The 25,895-nt window shown below is 42.0% G+C and overlaps 1 protein-coding gene across 3 annotated transcripts in view; it reads left to right on the forward strand.

Moving 5' to 3' along the window:
- Positions 1-883: 883 nt before the first annotated feature.
- Positions 884-25,895, forward strand: part of CD101 (CD101 molecule) — a 39,344-nt gene continuing 14,332 nt past the window's right edge. The window contains exons 1-7 of one of the 3 annotated variants that reach the window (XM_079110015.1): positions 884-1,656; positions 5,511-5,623; positions 13,486-13,866; positions 15,750-16,163; positions 17,727-18,113; positions 21,654-22,031; positions 22,705-23,109. In XM_079110015.1, the coding sequence (XP_078966141.1) occupies positions 5,581-5,623; positions 13,486-13,866; positions 15,750-16,163; positions 17,727-18,113; positions 21,654-22,031; positions 22,705-23,109 (2,008 nt within the window). In that variant the 5' untranslated portion in view covers positions 884-1,656; positions 5,511-5,580. Of the gene's footprint in view, positions 1,657-4,968; positions 5,624-13,485; positions 13,867-15,749; positions 16,164-17,726; positions 18,114-21,653; positions 22,032-22,704; positions 23,110-25,895 lie in introns of those variants that run through there. The other 2 variants (XM_079110016.1, XM_079110014.1) reach the window with 2 other exon arrangements.

Below are 25,895 nucleotides of genomic sequence, written 5' to 3' on the forward strand. Positions count from 1 at the left end.
TGACAGCAAAAGACAGAATCAATTTATAAAAGACTTAGGGCTGGGCACGGTGACAAATGCCTATAACCTCCCTACTTGGGAGGCTGAGGTAGGAGGATCACGTGAACCCCAGAATTTGAGGCCAACCTGGGCAACATAGTAAAACCACGTCTGAAAAGTAAATAAATGAAACAAAATATTTTAAAGGAAACTGATAGGACTTTATCACTGGATGTGGAGCATGGTGGCCAAATTGGAACCATGTGTCTGAGTGGACACTGGTATACTTAACCACCATGGACGATGCCAGTGAAAGAGAAAACAGTGAGTTCAATTTTAGACTCACATTTGTGTTTCCTAAAGGACCTTCAGTTGGAGCCGTTGGGCATCAGCTCAGTTACTGGCCTGGAGCTCAAGGGAGAGCTTGGGGTGGGAAGCCTCTGTGTGCGTGAGGAATGGGAGGCAGCAGCAGGCGCACAGAAGGGCCGAGTTGAAACCCTGGAGGCCACAGTGTCAGAGGTACCTGGAGAAGAGGACCCAGTGAGAAGAGCTTCTGAAGAGGTGAGGGAAGATCCTGGAAAGAGTGGAATCAGAGAGGTGAGGAAAGCATTCAAGCAGGTTTGCAGATGGCCAGTTGTTTCTCATGCCACAGAAAGACCAAGTCGGTGAGCAGTGTGCAGCCATGTGACCCTGGAAGTTTGCATGAATCCAAGCCCAGATTTTAGTGGACTGAAGTACCAGTGAGAGAAATCAAAATGGACACTATACCTGGAAACTGCCAAGTTTGAAGAGAGGGCTAAGAGGCACTGGGGGGTGGGGGTGGGGTTGGAACTAGGGTAAGTTGGCTGTTTAGTAAGAAAAACCCTTGAGCTGAGTAAGCAGGGCATAGGTGTTTGCTCCTGCGGGGCGGGAGGTGTCTCCTCCTTCCTTCCTCTCTTTGGGGCCTATCCTGAGCCCCACAGATTGTTTTCATCAAATCTTGCCAGTTAATCCTGCAGAGGAAACTTAAGGAATAGGCCTTTCCAAAGACATGTTTGCTTAGAAAACAAGAGATCACCCAAGAATCCCAACCACTGCTCCTTTCTTTCACCAGAAAGCTAAGCAAATCTCTATTCCTCAAACCCACCCCTGCCCTGGCCTTTGCCTCTGCCTGCAAAAATCCAGCTCATGCTTTTTCCCACAGATAAAAGCTGTCACCCACCTTGAAAACCTCTTCTGCCTTGGTTAACTAATTGTCAGTTCCTAGTGAAGTCAGGCCAGTGATAAGTAAGAAAGAGGCTGGGAGCTGAGACCTGGGTGCCATCCTCATCACAGGGCTGAGTCACACGTGGGCCCAGTTGCGTGAGGGGGTTGGCTGAGATCACTGTGGTCCCTTCTGGTGGTATGACAGCTTGGTGTTCTATACATGCAGACATGAGGCTCAGCTGCAGGACTTCCTGTACAATGGCAAGTCCAGGTCCTATGGAGTAGCCATCAGTTTAACCTCAAATACAAGAACTCAGGGCAAAATAATGATCGGCTTCCTGCTGACTCTTGAGGTTTTTTTCCTGCCTCCTCCAGCCTCTCACTATCCCACCTTTTGCCTTCCAGAAATTATAAGTAGCAAGCTAGAAGATGTGTTGAAGTGAGGAGGAAATTTAGAATCCAACCATTTTCTACCCTTGTGATTTTGGACAGGTGAGTCCGTGACTCCAAGTCTCAGTTTGCTCATCTGTGAAATGGGATTGGTAATGCCTACCCCATAGTGATGTAGGTTATTCTATAAAACTATGCATCTGAAGTGCCTTGCACAGAACTTGGTATGCGAGGTCCCTGTTTATTCCTGGGGCCTGAAGGCTTATGATAGGAGACCACAATACTTGCAATTTCTATAAATCTGTGTAGCTAATTTTGGACTACATCAACCTGGAAAAAAATCTCTTTGTATTAATTTTGCAGGAAATGAAACAGAATTTTCCTTTTGTGCATTCCTGATTGCTTTGTCCAGGAGTGGCCCTCTTCCTCCCTCCCTCCCTCTAGAGCAGGAACTACATTTTACATTCCTTTCAACTGGTACAATTGCAATGCAGTGATTCCCAAGGCAATAGAATAACTGTCTCTTGCCAGCTCTATTTTTTTCTTTCTTTCTTCTACTTTTTTTCCCCTTGACAACAAAAAGCTTCTTTTTTCCCCTCCAAGAAAAGAAGCGACATCACCCTGTCAATGTTAAATTCTGGCAGAAATGGAGCCACTAAAATAGAAAGAGAAAAAAAAAATATTTTGGCAACAGCCAGGAATAAGAAGTTGCATAGCATTTACTGGGTGGTATGTATTTCAGGGTTGCGGGTATTCTGTATTATTGGCAATGATTGTCTCTGTGGTTATTTCTAAAACAATTCTCTTTGGTACACATGGTGGATTGATTGTACTGATCCCTAGGTTTTTTAAAAAAAATCTTTCCCTTTGCCCTGTCACTTGTCAATTCCCCTCACTAAAGACAGAGTCTTTCAACTCATCTCTTGCATTTGGGCTTGGCCATGTGACTTCTTTGGCCTGAGGTTGTTAGTGGTCATAATGTAAGTAGAAGCTTCAAAAAGTGGTGATGTGGCTGGGCGCAGTGACACATTATTGTAATTTCAGTGACTGGGGAGGTGGAGGCAAGAGGATCATGAGTTCAAAGCCAGTCTCAGCAACTTAGTGAGGCCCTGTCTCAAGATATAAAATAAAAAGGGCTGAGGATGTGACTTAGCACCCCTAGGTTAAATCCCCAGCACCAAAAGCAAACGAAAAAGCACTGAAGTGTTTTCACTAATTCTTTTGGATCCCTGACATTACCATGAAGATGTGCAAAGGCCAGCCAGCTGGAGGGATGTGAGACACATGGCAGAGAGCTAATTTGTCCCAGCCAAGGCCTTCCTGGGACCATACTCCTCCTGTGCATGAGCAAACTCACCCACTTTAACAGAACCTAGCTGACCCACAGGATTGTCAATAAAAACAAGTGTTTGCCGCTAGAAGCACCAAAGCCTTGTGGTTGGTTGCTACCCAGCAGTCATTGATACAGTGCATTTGCCTAAAACATGGGTGTGTGGAAGTGACCCATGACTTATCTAACTCAAACAGTGAACAAGATTCTTGCACTTCAAGTCCCATTGATACTGTAGAGAGTTCCTTTCGAATCTTCTTCTAAGCAAACGGTCCTTCAAAGTTTGTCTGTGTAGACCCTCCACATCCCTGCCTCTGCCACTCTGCACTCTCTGTCTCCTTCCTAGGATGTCCTTTCCTCTCCTCCCTACCTATCTGAATCCTACCAGATCTCCAAAGACCTACCTAAAACCAGACTTTTCTGAATGCTCTTGTGTGGCTGCTTCCCACCTCCACAGCCTGTCTGGGGATTTCTGGTCTGAACCCTGAATTGGCTACAGGACACATGCCATTTTATATAGCTACTGTTGCTTATCTACAGTTGTTTATTAAACTAGATTCCAAGTTCCTGAGGGCAGGGCCCTTCCTACACTTCCATCCTCCAAGTCTTGCCCAGAACTGTAGGAAAATGCAGAGCCTTTCTCTAAAGACTTTAACATGTGTAGGTTAACTGATATTAAGGGCCAAGGGTTAAGTATCATTCCTAAGGAACAGAAGCAGAGGGACGGAGTGGTGGCTTGGTGGGTGGGTGTGTAGATAGATGGCAGAAGGAATGAGTGAATGAAGTTAGAGGTTCCTGGACCTAAGTGTGTAGATTGTTACCCTACTCCACCATAACTCCCACTGGGAAAGTAAATTTTACCTTAAAATACCACCTTTGTCCTGAAGGTTTTCTTGATCTTCCATTCTCCCCAAATTGGATAAACCCTCTCCCTCCCTTGGAGGTCCATATCTCTTTGTCTGTCTCCTAGGGGGCTTCACCTAATTCCCCTGTGTGACAATCAACCATGTTCTTCCTTCCTCCTCACCTCCACCAGATTCCTCCATCCCAAACAAATTCACTGATATAAGAGGCTCTACTTTAATAATGGATGAATCTCTAGCACTTTAGCTTCTGAGGGGTGCTCAGTAAGTATTTGATTCTTTCCTCTATCCCTCTGTCTTTATTTTAAATGCCCTAATTCAGGCCCTCATCGTTGCTCATACAAACAATTGCAAAAATCTTGTAATTGGCCTTCTTGCTTATTACCTTGCCTCCTTCCCTCACCTTCAACCAGTTAGCAATATGTAAGTATGAAATTCCATTTTAAAAGAAAATCTGACCAGACAATACTCTTAATAGCGCCCCCCTTGCCACACACACTTTTTCAAGATAAAAGCTCTTGGGCCTGGCATACAAAGGCCACTAAGCTCTGCCCCAGCCAACCTATATAGACTCTCTCCTTTCACCCCAGCCTCACACATCCATCTCCTTCAAGTGAAGGACACAGTCTGTGTGTCACCACCTAAATTGGACAGTTTTTCCCCAACTGTCCCTTGCCCGTCTTCCTCCCTGGTTGTCTCCTTTAATCCAGCTTCATCCATCTGACCTTCCCTCCCACTCACCAACTTCCCACCCCTTTAGGGGTCGTGGTGATTGTCACCACATTGCATTGTAATATCTGATGAAGGGGAGCTTCCTGAGAATAAAAGCTTGGTTGCAAACATCTGTCTTTGTATGTGTAAATCCTACCTCAGCACTCAAAATGTAGAAGGACTGAAAAGTCACTGACTGACGGGCTTGCTAGGTGGATGGATGGCTAGAGAAGGGATCTGCCTGAATCTGTGGATCAAAACAGACTTTGTTACTGACCTATCTAAATCTTGGCTTGCCCAGAGCATAGAGGCTAAGGGGAATGTCCTCAGTGAGTACATCCCCATGTGATCTTGCCATCTAAGGACTAGAGTAGGATACATTGTCCTGGGTTCAGTGCCATTGGTGACATGTGAGTCATCCTGAGTGCCCCATCCATATAGGGCAGATGGAGACTCTTTAAATGTCTATGATGATGATGATGGTAACCAATGTTTGTTGAGCACTTAATATGTGCAGGATGTTGTTCCACATGCTTTAAACCATTAGCTCATTCAGCTCTCACAGTCATCTTATGGGGTACGTGAGTATCCCCTTATCACGTATGAGGGTTAGAAAAGGTGAAAGAACTTTTCTAAGGTCACACACCTACTAAAAGTAGAATCCATCTGTAATCCCAGGCAACCTGACCCTAGAGCTTACCATCTTTTCACTTCATCTGACCCCAAGTTCATGTTTTCTCAGGGCCCTTCTCTTGTTTCCTCTCTCAAGATGGGAGAAGAGGTAAAGGTCAAGAAGAGAACATTTCTGGTTGCTTTTTTTAAATCCAATTTCCTTAAATTCTCTCGTCATTACCAAATGATACCAAAGGATGAGTCCCATCTTACTTTTATCCGTGGTTGTTAATTAACCATGAAGATAACTCATTTTTTTATACCCAACTTTAAGTGATTAGCAGAGAACCATATAAGATAACCAGCTTGCTTTCTGCAAGCCATTTCTGTTTCTCCGTGGGCTGAAAAACCACACTATCGCTTCCTCTTTACCTTTGCAGGGAGAGCATTATAGTTGTCACTCAGCTTCTGAGCAACTTTGCTGACGCCGCTGGGAGAAGTCTGGTCCAAATGGCACCCATCCTCTGTGTGGCTCCTTTCTTTCTCTTTCTGAGTAAGTTTCATAATTCTGTGTGTTTCTATCATCACAGGAGCTAGTCAACTGGAGACTACTGGGCAATGGAGCAATTCTGTCTTTACAGGAACAACTGTGCCACCTACTTCTGCTGTTGGCAATACTTTGGACTGGCTGGTAACAGCTCTTGGCTTCCCTAGACATCTTGAGTTACAGGGAGTTGCGATGCTTGGTTGAGTCCCACGCCCCTGATCCTGTTGTTTTTTTACATTTGTCTATGTTGCCAGAGCTGCCAGTTTGGCATGGCCCTGGCCCTCCTTCTTCTTCCTGAACTGGACATCCCAAGAGGGACTGAGAACTTTGCTCCCCAGGCTGAGAGGAGAACTTAAAGCTTGCCTGAAGTTCAGAGTTTGATTAGATAAATGTGCCTTGGGCATAGGGCTGGGTGAAAGGAAAGGTTATGAGAGCAAATCTAAAAGAAGGTTCTGGACTAAAGTGGGCATTCACTACTGAGAGACTGAGAAGCGGACAGGAGAGCCACTTGGCTCTACCCAAAGCCATGTGGAGGGTCCTATCTGGACCAGGAACATCTATTTGTACATGTTAGAACAGGGTGGAGGAAAGGGAATTTGGAGGTAGAGGAGAGAATCAGATGAATTGGGCAGGGAATCAAATGGCTTCAGACTGAGTAGAGCAGGAAGCAGGTGCTTCTTGTGCTCTAGGTATCTTTAGCATTTGGTGATGCTTATAGACCCATCTCAGAATTAACTTTAAATACATAAAATGCATAGGATTGTATAGGAAATTAGCTATATTGGAATAGAGTTATCAGAATATCTTAATAAGCTGTGATGTAGTGATTAATTTGTTTCTTTATGTACCACATAACAAGATTTAGAGATAGAGCTATTAACTACCAAACTTCAGAGAAGTGATGACTAAGAATAATATTTTAAGTTGACTGCCACAACTGTAATGTGATACGTGAATATCTGTGATTTGTTGTCTACATTCATAACTGAAGGAAATACTAAATTTCCATTACAAATTAAAAAAAGATGTAGGGTTTTTTTTTCACCCTAGTTTATGGACCTTTTTACTGTAATAAGAACTTTTGCTTTGGGGAGACTTGGATGAAATTAGTACAGGGACCTGAATGGCAGGGAGCTGAAGCACAGCGTAATCAGTGTAACCAAGGTCGTAGCAAAAAAATTAAGAGTGCAGTATTTGGCACAAAAGAGTTGCTCAATAAACATTGGTTTAATTGAACTAGGTTGATGTCTCAAGAGACATACTGGAGAGGACAGGCCAGACCTGGGGCCTGAGGGGAGAGAGGCAATCTGCAGGGGAATTTACTAGGACCACATGCTGGGCAATCAATGTCTGCCAGATTGCTGTGGCAGGTGTTGATGGATAGGTGCCTGCTGGGATCATTCAGGGGCTGGAATGTTTCTTTTTGTCCTGTTGAGTTGTCTGACTCTGATTCTCCACTCTATGTGCTTGGTATGTTTGGACTGTATGTTTGCTTTGCGTAAAGGGGGAAACTGGGTTTACATTGTGCAATAATTCAGAATTGCAAATTCTCTCACACACTGTGTTCTGCTGTTGTTACTGCTTTGGGGGTATTTATTTATTTATTTATTTTTGTAAGCAGACTAGAATATCTAGGGGAAAGAAAGCAGCAATCAAGATTCAAAATGGGGAAAACTGGAAACTTTTCCTTAACCTACTTAAACTGTTACCTAAACTGGGCTATATATTTATTTCTTCTATTCTGACTCCTGGTGAGCACTAGTTTTGTATAGAACCACAATTTTTAATGTGAAGAGTACTTAAATCAGGAAGTAACGTGAAAAAGTTTGGGAAGTCTGTTATTTGTTATTACAAAAAAAAAAAGGGAAATGAAAGAAATCAATTAAATGATGATGAATCAATCAGTTATTGTTTAGCAAATGTAAACTTTGTCCCTATTATTTTGTGTGTGTTTGTGGTGGTGGGGATCTAACCCCAGGGCTTGGCACATTTAAACATGCACCGTATCACTGAGCTACACTGTCAGCTCCTACATTTATTTATTTTTTCCAATACATATGAAGACTGACTCACAGTTTAGAATATGGTGCTAGGTAAGGTTAGCGTAATAATGGGTAAATGCATGCTTGGACTTAGCATTTCCCCTCACCCTGACCAAATGCCTTACAAATAAAGGGCATTAACAGGAGAAGGCTTTGGAGAGGAGCTGTTTTTGTTGACTGAGATTGTATTCAAAGAAGAAAAAGAAAAGATGCCACTTACTTATGGATGGGAGCTATCTCAGTCTCCAAGCACATAGGAGTTTTTATATGCATAAAAAAAGAGAAGTTGCTTGGTATGTTGGCTGTTCCCTAGGTAGGTTTTGTATAAAGTGAAATTATTTGAAATTGCTGTATTTTTGGTATCAAAAATAGTTGAATAATGGGCCATTTTGTATTTTTCAAACTAATAGTTTCCATTCAAATAATACTGAAATGGCAATTTTGACAATTCCAGGGACATGTTTTAAAGAAAACCAATACCATCGAGGAATTCTTATTGTTTCAAAAGCAAGACTCTTGAGGTAGTATGTCAGTGCCAGGCTCTGTGTTCATCAGAAAATAACTGGAGCTACTGTGCAAAGGGACCTAATCCTCTGTCCATTTAAAGGGAAAGCAACGGCTCATCCCTCCGAGGCATTTCACTGTCAGGAGGAAGGGAGCTGCGTCCTTGAAACAGCCACAGAATATGCATTCATAATAAGGTGCTTCAGTGTGTGATCCCAACGCACAGCCATTGGAATTGATCTCTGGCAGTCATTCCTTTTCACCTCAAAAATACCTGAGCTGTGCTGGGGCTGGGGCCCAGTGATGGAGCATGTACCCAGCATACATGAGGCTCCTGGCGTGATCCCCAACCTCCCTGCTCCATGCCCACACAAAACCTATGAAACCTTCACAGTTTCTTTCACTTGACTGAGAAGGTAGTACATCTTAGTCTGTTCCGACTGCAATACCAAAAATAATATTAACTGACTGGCTTGTCTAACAACCAGTATTTCTCATGGTTCTGGAGGCTGTGAAGTCCCAGGTCAAGGCACTAGCGGATCTAGAGTCTGATGAGGCCCATGCGCATTCCCTCCTCCTTAGAGGGCATTCTGACTGTGTCCTCACTTGGAACTCTCCAAGTTCTTGTATAAGGGCACCAATCTCATTCAGAGCCCTCGTTCTTCTCTCAAAGGCCCCCACCTCCCGATTAATCCCAATGTATGAATCTTGGAGAACACAAACATTCAGGCCACAGCACAATCATGTTCTTGACCCCAGCCTCCGCTCAGGCCTCACTCGGTTCATTGTCTTCTCTGATTCCATCCATCTCCACCCCTGTAGGGCTGCCCCCGCCCATCGACAAGCAAAGGTGCCCACATCCACTCCACCCAACAACACTTTCTAGATGACCTTCCAGTCCTCTCTTTCCTTTCTCCGTGAAACATCTCGAAGCCTTTTACACTTCCCCGGGAAACCTGCTGATTCTGCTTTACTGAAATCTCTTACAAAGATCTCCATGGCGCGCTCATCATCTGACTGAAAGGAGCCTCTTCTTCCTTTAGTGACCCCACCCTTCCCTCAGCCTTCCTTGGTGCTGACAAGCCCTTTCCTCTTGGAATGCTCTGTAGCCCTTGCTTTCTGAGCCGTGTGTCCTGGCCGCCCTCCCCCCTGCATAGCTCTTCCCCCTTAAGGTTCCGGTCCTCATCCCATCTTCTAAAGAGAGACTCTCCAGGATTCTGTCTTTGACCCTCTTCCTTATATTCCATAACATTTCTCAATACTTACATGGAACTGACCTCATCTTCGTCTACTGCCCGGAACTCTCTCTAGTTACAAACAGGATATGTAGGAGGCAGTGAGAAACAATGGACACAGCCACGATTGGCATTTGCAGTCTAGGTTCAAATCTGACTCAAACACTTATGATTTTTTTTCCCACAACAACTTTTTAAAAATGTATTTCCTAGATGAAGGATAAACTCCTTAGTCTTATTATTCAGGTTCCTCCAAAATATAACCTGATCAATTTTTCCAGTCATAATTCCATGGTTCTTCCACTCATATTCTATAATATAACCAAAGTAGACCATCAAAATTAGTTTTTTTAAATCCCCACTTTTTGTCTGTTCTTGCTTATGCTGGCTCATCTTCTGGAATATTTTACCCCTATGATCTTGTTCACTTATGATTTTTGACATTATCAAATATGGGAACATCACAGAGTTTTGGAAAGGATTAAATGACAAATATTTTCAATGGTTTGAGTAGACTTTAAAGTAAAATACATATACATTCACACATATAATCAAATATTATTTCCAAATGTTTGCTGGATATCCTTGTTATTTATTCCATGGCGCTCAAATTTCGAATTTCCAAAATTAAATGCATTATCTTCTCCTTTATCCTTGAACATACAACAGTCACAACAGTAACTCTCCTTGATGTCTTTATTTCTGTGGAGTGCCATTATTCTTTGAATTTGAGTTCTTCTTACTTCCCATCCCTGTACTAACCCTGCTATTTCTAAGCATCCCCAAAACTGAGAACTCTGCACATTTCATCTCCATACTAGCTCTTGTTATAGTTAGTCCCTTTCTTTTCATCCCTGCACTTTGTCACCTTTGTGCTGGGCTCTAACTTCCATCATCCTTCACATGACTAACAGGTTAATTTTTCTGAGACTCTAAACACTTTCATTGGATGCCCCATTGCCTCACCAATCAAGTCGAGACTTTAAAACATGATAGTTGTTTTAGCATTCCTTCATGCTCTGGATCCAAAATTCCTAGTGAGTCTTACCTGCTTCTATTAACCTTCATGTAACTCTCCCCCCTGCAGCTGATTGCTCCTTATTTTCTGAAAAAGTCTTTTGATTCCTACTTATCATCTTGTCATGAAATCTCTTTCACTTAAAAAAGCCCTATCTCCCCATTCGTCAGTATTTCCAATTCTCCGAAGTCATTTCTAATGCCACCTCTTCCATAAGCATCACCTATTCCCCACCCTGAAAAATGTAATCTGCTTTCTTCAAAATCTCAGTCCTATTATTTCTATCTTTCTCAGAGAGATGACTTCCACTTTACTTGACTAGATTACACAATCTAGAAGTCAGAGACTGTTCCAAACTCATCTTCATTTCTTAGACTCTCAGGCATCAGAAATACTATAAGTGGTTAAATATTTATCGAATTGGCAAAGAAAGCAGTAGAAAATGAAGGGCTGGTTTTCACAATAAAGTTTTTCAAAGATGATAATTCACTGATAAGCGATAGAAAATGTTGTTGGACAAGTATTGCCCAGACACCAAAATAACACCATTTCCAGAAACATGCCCTTATATAAACAGGCTAGCAGTATCTCAAAACCCACATTAAAAAAACAAACAAACAAACAAAAAAACACTTTATGGTAAACATATAAGGAAAGGTTAATAAGACATAAATATATAGTGTAGTTTAACAAAATAAAAAGTAAAACCCATGTAATCACAACCTATGTCCAGAAATAGAACACTGTCAGGACTCTGGAAGCCCCTGCCTCCTGCTCTGCTCCCCATCAGCTCACAGTCCTTCCCCTGTACAATCCCTTCCTGACTCTCATGATAAGCACCTCCTAGTTTCTCTTAAAAACCCTTATGCATGACTGAAAAATACAATGTGGTTTTGCCCGCTTTTAAACTTCACAACAAACAATAGAATCAGTCTGTATGCAGCAAAAGGATTCAGAAGTATCTTGCATCTTTAATTAAATACAGTCAGCCATGTTATGTCAAATAGCTGTCATTTATTAATTTTTATTTCTGTGTAATATTCCATTTTATGAGTGTGCCACCTGTGTCCATTCTGTTGATGGCCATGAGGGTTGTGCCTTTGCTTGAGGCTATAAAGAACAGTGTGGGTATAAATATTCTCTTACATGTGGCCTAGTAAAGAGAGCACACATTTCACTAAGATGACCTTGCTAAAAATGTTTTAAATGGCCTCTAAAAGTTTAACTTTTTGGTAAGTGATAATTTAACTTCTTCTAAAGTGGTCTAACTCCTATTTCTAGGTATTTACAAAAAGTACAATATAAACATACCACATTAATGGGATTCGTGAATAAATTAGTGTATTTTCAATGATTACTGACCATGTGCATGGATAGTTGCCTGGTAGCGTGTTGGTTAGCTTGTTCACCAGTTTTAGATTGAGCACACGCATGTGCAGGTTTTAGTTGACTGTCAGGTGAGCACCTTTACTTTCTGCCCTTTTTATGTTTTATAGGTCCCTTCTATCCCTTAGAATTGCTTTCATTTCATCTAATTCCCATACTAGCCATTTCATGGACTCTGTAATGTCATTTTTCCTTCCTTCACTTTTTCCCCCCACCGTAGTCTCCTTTACCCTTTGTCCTTGTGGAGGCACAAAATTCAGCTGATCCTCTGCTTCTTGTGACTTCTATTCTTTTTAAGAACTCTATTCTGGGCTGGGGATGTGGCTCAGTGGTAGAGCACTTACCTAGCATGCACAAGGCCCTAGGTTTGATCCCCAGCATGGAAAGGAAAAAAAAATCCTCTATACCTCTATTCTGTTAACTCCACGCTACCAGCCATTGCTCCCTTTTGGACCCTTCTGATGCTTTCAACCCTGTCTTTCCCCATCCACTGAACCCTGACCCTAGTGAAAGATCTAGCCCACTCTGGTGGCATCTTTGTCGTTGGTCTTTGTTCTTTCTGAAATACAAAATGAATAGTCCTTTAATATTAATCATTAATAAAACATACTGTATGATTTCTGAAAAATGCTGGATTTAAATTTTTTTTCCTAACAAAAATGTTACTATTTAATCCTGTTTTTTCCTTCAGACCTAATATCTAAAATTTGTTTCAGTAGAAAACATTCCATAGTGGTCCCAGCTGAAAACTGTTAGTGAGAAAAGAACTAAAGTAAATTCTGATCCCAAATCACACTGGATTTTATAGTCATCCATTATGAAGCTTTTCAGTAAAGCTACAGTGACTCTCCAAGAACTTAAAACAAAACAAAACAAAACAAAACCCCTCCTGCAGTGTGGAAAAGAAGAGCTTTTGCCATTCACCTTTCATGCTAATTTTAGCCCACCTTACTTCAGATCTGACTAAGAACTACAAATATTTCCAACCAACCAATAAATTATTGACATGGCAGAGCCACAGACTTAGTCTCTCCAACAACCACTTCTGTGGGAAGAGCAAGTAACCCTGGAATTTGAAGTTTGAGGAAGTACATGCTGACTTTTCCTATAAAATAATGTAAAAGTCAATTATCATATATTGTATTTACTTTAAAATGAGTGCACTTAGAGAAGCTGATTTTTAAAATGGATGTGGCCGTGTTACATTGCTAAAGCTAAACTATTTTTTTTTTTTCCAGTACCAGGGATTGAAACCTGGGGTGCTTAATCACTGAGCAACATCCCCAGTCCTTTTTTTATTTTTTTTATTTTGAGACAGGGTCTCACTAAGTTGTTTAGGGTCTCACTATGTTACCGATGCTGGCTTTGAACTTGTGATCCTTGTACCTCAGCCTCCCAAGTTGCTGAGATTATAGGTGTGCCACACCACACCCAGCAAAGCTAAAACTTTCTGAAGAGACTAGAAATTACTATGGAAGTTAAAGTTCTAAAAGAACAATTAACTCATTAAGCCATTCTGCTGCCGCTCAGCCTGAAGAAGGTGGTGAACATTCAAGTTGATTATTGCTAATAACCTGAGATCTCATTTACTAGAATTGTAATAAAGAGAACTACATAATGTGGTACATTGGGAACCAGAGCACTAATCTATTTTTATTCCCCTTTCTTTCTCCTACTTGCAAGCTAAGCTCAGCATCGGCCAGAGGGAAGTAACAGTTCAAAAAGGACCCCTGTATAGAGCTGCCGGCTACCCAGTCAGCATTGGCTGCAACGTAACTGGCCATCAGGGACCTTCCCTGCAGCATTTCCAATGGTCTGTTTACCTGTCGAGCGCCCCGACCAGGGAAGTCCAGATCATTAGCACCAAGGATGACACCTTCTCTTATGCAGTGTATGCGCAGCGGGTACAAAACAAGGACATCTACGTGGAGAGATTGCAGGACAACGCAGTCCTGTTGCACATCTCAAAGCTCCAGATGAAGGACGCTGGAGAGTATGAGTGTCACACTCCCAACACGGATGGGAAATACTATGGAAGTTACAGTGCAAAGACTAAGCTAACCGGTAAGCTGCTTGTCCACTTCTGCTAGCCAGCCCCTCAGAAGCCAGTCTTCGCCACCACCATGCCTTGCAATGTGACAGACTTTAGTTTGTTCTGTTTGCTTTGGGGAAAAAGAGCCTCTAACCCCAGATATTTTGGTAATTTGTTTCAAGTACGAAACTGTTATTCTTGAAAACCAACAATTCATTTTTCCCAGTCATCCATGCCAAGGCCTTCCGGAAAGCTCATCAGCAGGTATCCATAGGTTGGTAATAGCAACAGTAGTCCACAAATCTTTGAGGGTCCCCCACCCCATGTCATCTTTTCTTGGAGATAGAATAGCAAATTGGTAAGAGATCTGGTATGAATATCACAGGTGATCAGTTGTTAACTTTGAAAGGATTATTCCCAACTTATCATTCTCCAACATATTGACCTATGAGGAGAGGATCCTTGCAGTAACCATTTTGTGCTTTTGCCTGAAAGATCCAGCACCTTTGCAGCTTAGCCAACTCCTACTTGTATTTCAGAAGCCAGTTTAGGTATTACCTCTTCCGTGGCATTGTCCAGACTGCCTCAGGCAGTTCTCCCGCTATTTGTTCCCCTCCATGTTCTATTCACACCACTGGGTTTTTTTTGGAAAGTTACCTTTATTTATTTATTTTTTAATTTTAATAGATATATGCATAGTTATATTTAAAATAGTAAAGTCACTGGTGTTTTTTCTTATTTGTTCTAATCAGCTATACATGACAGTAGAACATATTTTGACATACATACATGGAGTAAAACTTCTCATTCTTCTGGTTGTACATGATGTAGAGTTACACTGGTCATGTAATCATATATGCACATAGGATAGTAATGTCTGATTCATTCTGCTGTCTTTCCTATTCCCATTCACCCTCCCTTCCCTTCATTCCCCTTTGTCTAATCCCAAGTACTACTATTTTTCCCTACCCCAGCCCCTTATTGTGAATTAGCATCCGCATATCAGAGGGAAACATTCTGCCTTTGGTTTTCTGGGATTGGCTTATTTCACTTAGCATGAGTCTCCAGTTCCATCCATTTAGCACCAAATGCTATCATTTCATTATTCTTTATGACTGAGTAATATTCCATTGTGTGTGTGTGTGTGTCTGTGTGTGTATATATATATATATATATATACACCACATTTTCCTTATTCATTCACCTGTTTCAGGGCTTCTAGGTTGGTTCCATAGTTAGCTATTGTCACCACTGTTTTTAGCACTCACCTAGTTATGAGGTAACTGGCTGCAGGTATGTACCTTTCCTACCACACTCTGAGCTTCTGGAGAACAGAATGATCATCTCAGCCCCTACCACAGTGGATAGATAGCATCGAGTAGATGTTCAACCATATTAATTGACTCAGTCTAAGTGTTGCTTTCACAGAAGCTGGGCTGTGTGATTTCATTTGAGGAAGAAGAAAATGGTAGGGTAGTAGGATAGTTACAAAAACTTAGGTAAGGATTGCATTTTAGCTCTGAATGATAACTTATAGCAGATATTTCAGAATTTTTATTTCATAAGAAGTAGGTTAAGACCTCAGGAAAATAAGTGTGCCCAAGTTCATGTAGTTAGATGGACAGTCAGGGTCAAAATTGAGGTCTGGTAGCTCCCAGTGTTTTTCACCTAAAAGTTTTCCGTGTGGAGTAGATAAATTGGTTACAGCCTGTGCTAATGATACAAATCCAGGGTCCTTACAGCATTGAGACATCTGCTTTGCCAATTCCATAGACAACAGAAATCCCAATGTTCCCATTGGCAATAGGGAAAGCATTAGCTAGTAGAAAGCCAACCCGAAAGATGTGCCATCTTCCTAAGGAGGCTAAATGGACAAGTATGGGTCAGTCAGTTATCATCATTCCTTGGTTTCTAGTCATTCCAGATACCCTCTCTGCTACCATGAGTTCCCAGACTCTCAGTAAGGAAGAAGGTGAGCCATTAGAGCTTACCTGTGAGGCATCCAAAGCCACAGCTCAACATACTCATCTGTCCATCACCTGGTACCTGATGCAAGAAGGAGGGAGCCAAGACACCAGCATTATTTCTCTCTCCAGAGATTTTATATTGACCCCTGGGCCTTTGTATGCAAAGAGGTTTGCAGCTGGTGATGTGCGGTTCGACAAGCTTGGGGCTGCCACCTTTAGACTGTCCATAGGCCGTCTCCAGCCCTCAGATCAAGGCAAGCTGTTCTGTGAAGCAGCTGAGTGGATCCAGGACCCAGATGAAACCTGGACTTTCATCACGAAAAAGGAGACAGATCAAACAACTCTGATGATCCAGCCAGTGGGTAATTATCATCTCAGGAAATCTGTGAATTCACTAGTAGTGGGTATTTATGGGACATCTTTCTATTTTATTTTTAATCTTATGTTGACTGTAAATAACTTAGCTAGAAAATTTGAACCGGTTTTGTTTTTTTCATCTAGGCAGCATAACTAAAAAGAAGGATGCTCATTTTGACTTTGTTCACAGGTGATTCTATATGGGAAAAGACATGTTAAATGGTTAGATTGAGCCAGAAGTGGTGGCGCTGTGATCCCAGCGACTTGGGAGGTTACAGCAAAAGATCACAAGTTGAGGCCAATCTTAGCAACTTAGTGAGACCCTGTCTAAAATTGAAAAATAAAAAGGGCTGGGATGTAGTTCAATGCTAGCATGCCCTGTGTTCAATCTCTAATACCACACACCCCACCCCCCAAAAAAGCCCACAAAATTTAGATTGATTCCACAAGACAGCCATGGTTTCAGTACCATTTTTGCCAGCCACTTCGTAAGCATGTTGTCTACATCATTTAATTTAGTCCTATGAACCACCCTATGATGCAAGTAGTCAAGTCTCATTTTAAAAAATATCTGAAACTCTTGCTAATACTTCCCTGAGCTCACCCATCTGGTCAATGTGTGTGTGTGTGTGTGTATGTGTGTGTTTGTGTGTGGGTATAGGTGGTGCTGCATTCAAAGGCAAAGCAGGCTTTCTCCAAAACCCACCAACCACAACAGCTGGGCCTCAGTGGGGTTCCAGTTTCCAACAGGAGACCTTGTCTTGGTCAGTGCTGGAATTTCCTTCCACTTGAACCCCTTTCCATGTTGGAATGGCATTACACTTCATGATCCATTGACTTTTTTGTCAAAGTATGCAGAAGAAACCTTGTCTGTTTTCTGGTCTCTACATAGGCTTTGATCCAATAGAAGGAAGTTGCTAAAACCGTATATATCCATTGCTAAAAGTAATGATCCAATGGCAGGTCATTGAAATTTTCTTTCTTTTTTAAGAAGCGTATTATTCTGTTCCATTATAAAATGGTCCTGTTGGCCTCAGGTATCCCAGTGAGTCCTGTGGAACCATATCGTCTGTACTTTTAACTTAGGAAAATTCCAGTGGAAATTCCAGACCAAAAAAAAGAGTAAGAAATAAGATCTGGGGTGTAACTCAGTGGTATTGTACATTCTTAGCATGCATGACACCCTGGGTTTAATCCCCAGTACCCAAATGAAAAGAGAAAGAAATCATAATTTATAGTAATCCAACATATCAAAACTATTTTATTTTTAAATTTAAAACACATATTAACTACATATTTTATATCCCTGTGCATACTTCTGGCTTCCTAGAATTGCATTCAGAAAATCACATGTGCCCTTCTTTCTGACTTAAGAAATAGTCATAAGCGTGTTTTACTCTAGAGATTTTGGCGGGGTGGTTGTGGGGAGCTTACCTGACACTGCAGAATGGAACTACCGTGTAAAATACAGTGTCTGTGGTGTCTGTACTGGGGGTCTCATCTCCCTCTGGTTCTGAAAGGACAGATGAAGTGGGCTTTCTAAATACCTGCCTTGTTTTTGTTACCAGGGAGAGATTTTAAAGTCAGCATTACAATTGAGAGCCCATCTGCCAAAGGGAAGCCCTTGGAACTGGTCTGCCTGGTGGTGGGCAGTGGCCGGGACCCACAGCTTCAGGGCCTGTGGTTCCTCAATGGGACTGAAATTGCCAGCATTGATGCCGGTGGAGTCCTGGGCCTGAGGATGGACTACAGAAACAGAGCAAGTCAAGGACAGCTCCAGGTTTCCAAGATAAACCCTAAGGCTTTCTCCCTCAAGATCTTCTCTGCAGGCCCAGAGGATGAAGGCGACTACAGGTGCGCAGTGGCAGAGGTGGTGAGAACGCAGACGGGTTCCTGGCAGGTGCTTCAGAGGGAGCAGTCACCAGTCAGCCACGTGCAGCTGAGGGAGCCAGCAGGTATGTGACGTCAGACCCCTTCAGACCCCTCCTCCATGGACACGGCGGAGGCTTCCTTCAGAGTTGGGTGCCAACTCTGGAGGTGAAGCGGAGCGAAGAAAAGTCCACAGGAAATCTTTGGACCCCATTTTGGAGTCATTAAGTGGGGGTGACTATGAACACACTTCTTTGTTTCTCTAAATCTCAGGTTCTTCCTCTGTAAAATGATGGTGCACAATTACATGGTCACGTTCCTTCTTGTTGCTTTAGATTCTTTGATTCTTTTTATTTTTCATTTGTTCTTTTTTCTTTGACAGTACTGGAGATTCAGCCCAGGATCTCATGCATGCTAGGCAAGCGCTCTCCCACTGAGCTACATTCCCAGGCCTTTTTAAATTTTATTTTTAAACAGAGTCTTACTAAGTTGCCCAAGTTGGCCTTGAGCTTGCAATCCTCCTGCCTCAGTCTCCCAAGTAGGTAGGATTGTAAACATGCACCACTATGCCTGATTGGTTAGTTCTAATTTTTATAATTGAGTTTTTCTTGAAGCAGAGAATGCCTGTATTAATGAAGCCCTCTGTCTTTTTGTGTACATGTGTGTGTGCATGCTTGCACATGTGTGTGGGGGTGTGTGTGTGAGAGAGAGAGAGATGAGTAGGTTAAGAGTAAAGGGCTACACTCTGCCCCTCTTTCTTGGAAATAAACAACCACATTAGCTGACCTCAAGTCTGGGCTGATATCTTTCAGTGGCCTTCTTTAGTCCCCTGTTACGTTCACCTGCTCTGGGGAATCATACTTACTCATAATTCTGACTCACAGCGAGAAATGAAGAGGCAATTGAGGGCAGCAGTCTCCATTCCCTGCCCTTTAGGGTGACATAGTGAGATGTCTGTTCAAATGGTTCTGAGTGTCTGGGCATGTGAAACAGGGAAAGCCACTGCCATTGATGTGATATGGTTTGTCCTGCAAACCAAAGGTTCATGTGCTGGATGTTTTGCCCCCAGGATGGCAATGTTGTGTTGGAATCATGGGGGTCACCCTGGTGAAAGCATGAGTGTAATTTTGGGAGAGTGGACTGTTATAAAGTGAGGCCGTCCCATTCGCTCCCCGCTTCTACATGCCTTTCTGCTTCTCTGCTGTGTTCTGATGCAGCCAGAGGGCCCTTGCCAGGATGCCAGCACCATGCTGATTGGACTCTCCAATTACCAGAATTGTGAGCCCAATAAATCTATTTACTTTCTAAGTCACCCAGCCTCAGGTATCTTTTTTTAATGCAATACAAAACAGACTAAGAGAGCCACTCAGCTTGCTTTTGCTTTGTGAAGTTTGGGTGACCTTAAGAATGTTTGAATAATCGGTGCTCTTTGTGTGGAATAAAACCAAACAAATTCACAACTGATATTAGGATTCTCTGGGCGAGTGTTAAATTCAAAGCCTATAAAGAATAATTGCCCAAAAGCAAAAGAAAAAAATTTTTTTTAAATTTAATAAAAAAATGAAATGAAAGATAAAGCTATTCTTGTTGCACTTGCTCATTAGAGGCACTTCTAAAGATAGATAAATTTTCCTTTTGTGTTCTTCTCCATCTCCCCACTGGCTAGGAATGAAGATGCACAAACTTTGGTCTGGAGCGGTAGGCCAGGAAATGCGTTGGTGTTAGTTTTCACTTTAAACATTTGGTCTAACTTTCTAGGATTCAGAAAAACAATGTAGGCAGGTTTATATATTTACACAGAGCTAAATCTCTGCTTTGTGTTTCTCAACCTCCCTGGAACACATCAGCAACCTTTCTTAAACCCAGTATGTGAGAATTGGTGCCAGAGAGAGCCGAAGGTGTGCTTCATGGTATGCAGCTCATAATCCTATCGGTAGGGTTATCTTCCAAAGCTAAAAATAATTCTTTGCATAGGCTGGAGTCCAAGCTGGGCCTAATGTGTAGCGATAGGAAAACTTATTAGCATATTTATTAAGGATCTTATTTAACATTCTGTTTTGAAAGTCAAACCATTGTTTGAAGTATGAGCAGAGTTTTATCATCCTATGAATATTTTAAACAGAAGGGGGCATTCACTATCACTGTGAATGTGTAACTTACATATACTTAGTAAATTTATTTCTTCTTACTATGAGGCAGTAATGACCACAATGAATTGAGAAAACCTAATTTTTTTTAAAAAAAGGGTGCTAGTTTAAACTAGTCACAGTAGTTATGTTAAAATGGTGAGATTATGAGTAATAATTTCCCCTCTAATTTCTAAACTTTGTGAGTCATTGAGTCATTTTTATAAGAAAAACAATTTAAAGCATAAGCATGCCTCCAATACCCAAAATTTAGAAGGAGGTTTCACATTTTTTAAGCCTATTTAGGGACATTAACCTTTTTTTTTTGCCTTTATAATTTATGCATGTGGGTACATAAAACAGCTAAAGACTGAAGTCCTTCCTCCACAGGGAAGAACAATTTGCAAATTCATTTAGTTCCTCTTTAGATGTCAATGCTAATTATATTTTGTTTTTCTTTTTTGTTTTGAACTCCTTCTGCTTTTGCCAGTGCCTCACATTAAACACTAAAGCGAATAGCTAACCTTTACCGAGTACTTTCCCTAGCCAGCCGGCCTCAGCCCTCTGTGCGTGCCCTTTGCTCAGTCTTTTCAAGATGCAATAAGGTGGATGCTGTTATTATCCCCATTCTTAATGGAAAGAAAACTAAAGCTCAGAGAGGTCAAGTGTGTTGCCCAGTATAATTCTGACTCCAGGGGTCTTGGCCTTAAACTTGGTGCTGGTTGTCTAGGATGCAGGAGCTTCTGATGTATCTCTGTATTGCCCACAAAGCAACCAGGACGAGACCTTGCACAATAAGCAGTTGTCGAATGCAAGTCTGCATTTCTATACATCTTGAATTTCCCATTGGGGAGCTGGCCTTACTTTTGTTGTCTGACACCACAGATTAGACACAAGCAGGCTCTCCATTTGCAATAGATAGATAGAGACAGATAAATGATATATGTGTATATGCATATCAATTTTCCCCAAGTAATTCTTTTTATGGTAGTATTATGAGCAGAGATCTAATTAACAATATTTTTATCCTGTGTAAGACACATACTAAACTAATTAGGACTGATTAGGGAAGGATACATAGCAAGAAGAAGATCATATTGAATTCTGAAGGCCTAAATTCTAAAAAACTAAAAATTTAAATTAGCACAACTTCATTACTTTCAGGCTCATACACCCATCCTAATTAATCTAACAAAATATTATTGGATGTTTGCCCAACTACCTATTCTTCTTTAAGGCTGATTTAACAAAATAATTTTTAAAATAAGTGCAAATTATAAATTATTTAAGTGTAAGTAGTTTCTCCTGATAGTCCTCTGCTGATTTGTTTTTACTCTTTAAGGTTTAGCAGACCTTCTTCCTGAAAGTGGTACAGGAAGGAATAGTCCAATCTGATTTGTCACAAGCTAGCCAAGTCCTCAGTAGTGAGATTTCACTGCATCTTGGAAAATTTTTTGTTTACTTGACACAATTTTTTCTTCTCAAATCTGTAATCCACAGCAAGAAGTGTGGTTGTGTCTACCAGGCAGCAAGTCGTGTGGGAAGGAGAGGCGCTTGCCCTTCTCTGCAAGGCAGATGGGGCCGAGAGTCCTCTGTCCGTGAGCTGGTGGCACATCCCACAGGACCAGACCCAGTCCAAGCTTGTGGCTGGCATGAGGCAGGATGGCACCACGCAGTTGGGTGTCTCCTCTGGGGACTCCAGTTACCATGGCAACATAAGGCTGGAGAAGATGGACTGGGCCACCTTCCAGCTGGAGATCACCTCCAGCACTGTCGCAGACAGCGGTGTGTATGAGTGCAGAGTGTCTGAGGGGACCAGGAATCGGGCCAGAGATCAGCACTGGACTCACAGGATTTCAGTCACTGTCAAATCTCTGAGTAAGTGCCAAAGAAATCCTTTTTCTGAACTTGCATGTCAGTCCCTTCATCCTGAGGTACAATTTGGTTGTGTATCATTCTGAATCCCCCAGGAATGCAATGTGTACCCCAGGAACACAGAGCACAGTCTCTGGCTACTAGGTCTGTCAATTAAGCTCTAAAATTTATTCATCTTTTGGATGATTATCCTGGAGTGCAACTTATAAGTTGTCATCCAAGGAATCCTATGAATTAGAATCGACCTGTAGAGTAAACCCAAACCCTGCACTTTCCGGCGTATGACAGCTACAGCCCTGGCATAGGGAGTCTCTTCTTGCATAGCAAGAGAGGCTGACACTTCCCCCAGGAGCAGGGTGAGGGGGTGGGAGGAAGGAGGCCAGACCACAGGGGCCCGAGTGCTCCACCCCCTCGGCAGCAGCTGTCTAAGTGGCAGACTGGAGAAACACTGCCTATTTGTTGTCACTGCTGAGAACAGTCATAGGTCAGCTTGGGAAAACTAGATCAGACTTCAGGACAGACTGTACTGTGAATCAACTTCTCCCCCCAAAGACATAGCACTCCGAATGGATGGGTGCATAGTCCAATGTGAAGACCAGCATGGGAGAAGCTTGAAAGATCTGCTCTTTGATTTGGTAGACATGTTAGAAATTGTGTTTCACTTTTCTGTCTGCAGACTCAAGTTTACAAGTTAATCTGATGAGCCGTCAGCCACAAGTGAAGTTAGGAGGCACCTTCAACCTGTCCTGCCTAGTGGGAACTGGCTACTCTGACCTCAGGCTGCCTCTCACTGTGAGATGGCAGTTCCAGCCAGATGGGTCTCAAGTCTTTCATCAGCTCATTCGAGTCACCCATGATGGCATTATCAAATGGGGGGATTTCCTATCCCAGTTCCAAAAGAAGACGAAGGTTTCACACTCTTCATTTCGTTCTCAACTCCTAGTCCATGATGCCACCGAGGAAGAGACAGGAAGGTATCAGTGTGAAGTGGAAGTTTATGACAGAAATTCCCTACGCACAAATAGCCCAGCCAGGGCTTCTGCCATCTCTCACCCATTGAGGATAGAGGTCACTTTACCAGGTAAGTACCACTTGAAATTAATCCCTGCTTTAAAAAATTCCTCTCATTTTAGGTAAGTTGGAGAAATATACATAAAAGTACCCTGTCCCCATATTTGTACTGTATAAGTAAAAACCATATGATGAGAGCTACCCTGGATGATATTAGGTTAATATGCATGGGTGGCCATTTTGGTTGTTGAAACATTGAACTACTTCCACACCAGCTGATAACTCCTGCTCTGGGCCTTTTCCCCATTTGCCCATAAATTCCCACCACCCAGGAACTACAGGGTACTGCCTGCCGCAGCAAGAGCCTGGAGGGTTATGCTGCAGAGGACGGGCAATCTTTTTGGTAGTCACTGCCCATGCCCTATCAGTTATTAAATGTTTGGAATGTCTTTCCTAGTGGTAGGGACCATGTAAATTCCATTATAACACACTGATCTGGGCTGGGCTGTAGCTCAGTGGTAAAGCACTAGTGTAGCATGTGTGAGACTCTGGGTTCAACCTCCAGCACTGGAAAAACAACAACACTGGTCTACTTCTTTTTAACGTATTAATGTATGAGTTCAAAGAATTTATGATTACAGCAAAATATTAATCTGCCTCATCAATTGGTAGTAGAGCATAGTGGTTAAAAGTCAGACACAACCTAGACAAAATTCTGGTAGGTTGTGTATCTTCTGCTTATTATCTGTGTTCTCTTAGGACAAAGCATTTGTGAGACTTGGAAGGTATTTAGATCTGATGAGCACTGGATAAAAGCTAGGCTTCAGACAAGTCACTTAATCTGTCCAAGCCTTAGTTTCAACATCTTTCATTTGCTAATGTGCAACTTAAATGTGGTGACATATATAATGTGCCTAGCACAGTGCCTGATACACCATGCAGATGCTCAGAACTGTAGGTGTCATGTTCTCTCTGCTGTTGATCATTACTCTCCATAATAGTAATGATCTCCTTGTTTATTAATCCACACTTTCCTTTACTGCTGTCCAAAATAATTTTTTTAATTTCTTTTTTTCTCATTCCTATGGCACAAGATTTTCCTGCTGACTCTTTCCTAACACTGACTGTTCTTTATCAATTTATTTTACAGGATTCACCTCCATTGATTCATTCTTTTAAGACAACTGTTCCTGGGCTTGCTCTCTTCCCATGCTACACTTTCTCTTGAGGTAGACTCATCCCTACCTATGGATGCAACCTATATGTTGACAACTCCCAAGTTCACTATCCTGAAAGAATTCTCTTCTGATCTCTGGACTCATACCTAATTTCCTCCAAGCTGTGTCTACACTCACTGTGTCAAAACATAAACTCACCACTATTATGCAAAACAACTCCTTCCACATTGTGCCCTGTGTCCCCACCACTTACCAGTGGCCCAAGCTGGAAACCTGAGTCATCCACAATCCTCTATGTCCTCTGTATATCCAGATTCCTATAAAAGATATTTATGTTTTTCCAGAATCATCTCCTTTTACTTTCTATCTTGTATTTGAGCTCCAGTCATATCAAATTAATTGCAGTTCCTCAATAATCCATGTTCTCTCTCATTTTCAATTTTCTTTATTCAAGTTGCTTTTTCGTTTGGAATTCCTTAGCCCTTTCATCATCAGAATCCTTCCTGTATATCTTTAAGACTTAGCTCACAGTGGCCCCCTCCAGAAAGTCTCCCCTCAATCCTGCATTTGGGTTAGGTGGGCTCCTTGATGCTCTGAGACCTTGAGTACTTCTGCATACCTCTGTCCCACATAGGTGACACCTGTTGTGATCTATAACCCTCTGTCCCTGTACTTGTCCTCTTTCTGTACTATGAGTGACTGCAGAGCAGTATCCACAGAGCCTGGAATTATCTGGCATGCAATAAGTATGTGATTAATAAATGGCTGGTGAAAGAGAGTAAAGGGATTGTTTTAATCAGTTTTTTTCATTGTTGGGACCAAAAGACCTGATAAGAACAATTTGAGAAGAGAAGTTTATTTGGGGGCTTACAGTTTCAGAGGTCTTAGTCCATAGAAGGCGGGCTCCATTCCTCAGGGCTTGAGGTGAGGCAGAACATCATGGCGTTAAGAGTGTGGTGGAGGGAAGTGGCTCACATGATGATCAGGAAGCAGAGAGAGACTCCACTGGCCAGATAAAAAATATATACCCCAAAAGTACACCTCCAAAGCCCACCTCCTCCAGACTCACCATTCCTGTCTTCAGTTACCACTCAGTTATTCCCCATCAGGGGATTAATGTGCTGATTGGGTTAAGGCTCTCTTAATCCAATCATTTCTCCTCTAAACCTACTTGCATTGTCTCACGCATGAGCTTTTGGGGGACACCTCACATTCAAGCCATAACAGGGACTGGCAACATCAATAGGTAGTTATAAAAGTAGGTTCAGTGATATCAGCAAGAAGTTAGAATAAGATTTGGAAACAAGGTTTATCGTGCATCTTTCTGACAAAGCAGAGAAGCTGCGAAGGTTAAAGGAGAGCGGACTCCGTGTCCACAGGATGCTCAGGCAGCGGAGTAGCTGTACAATTTCCTTTTGTTTAGCCACGTTTGAAGGTAGTGACAACTAGACTTTGACAAACTGTGAATCCAGAATACTCTGGATAGTGAGCATATAGAGCATTAGTATTAATTTGATACACAAAATCCTATAGAAGAGGTATCTGTGCTGAAATACTAAAACATCATTATGTTGGAAAGAGAATGAGCTTTTCTACATGATACTTCTCCTCCCTACCCAGCAAGGGTAGAACTAGGAAGAGTGGGTAGAAATTATGAAGAGAGAAAACTCAATTTGAT

Source organism: Sciurus vulgaris (genome assembly GCF_902686455.1).
Source record: "Sciurus vulgaris genome assembly, chromosome: 1".
Classification (NCBI taxonomy): Eukaryota; Metazoa; Chordata; class Mammalia; order Rodentia; family Sciuridae; genus Sciurus; species Sciurus vulgaris.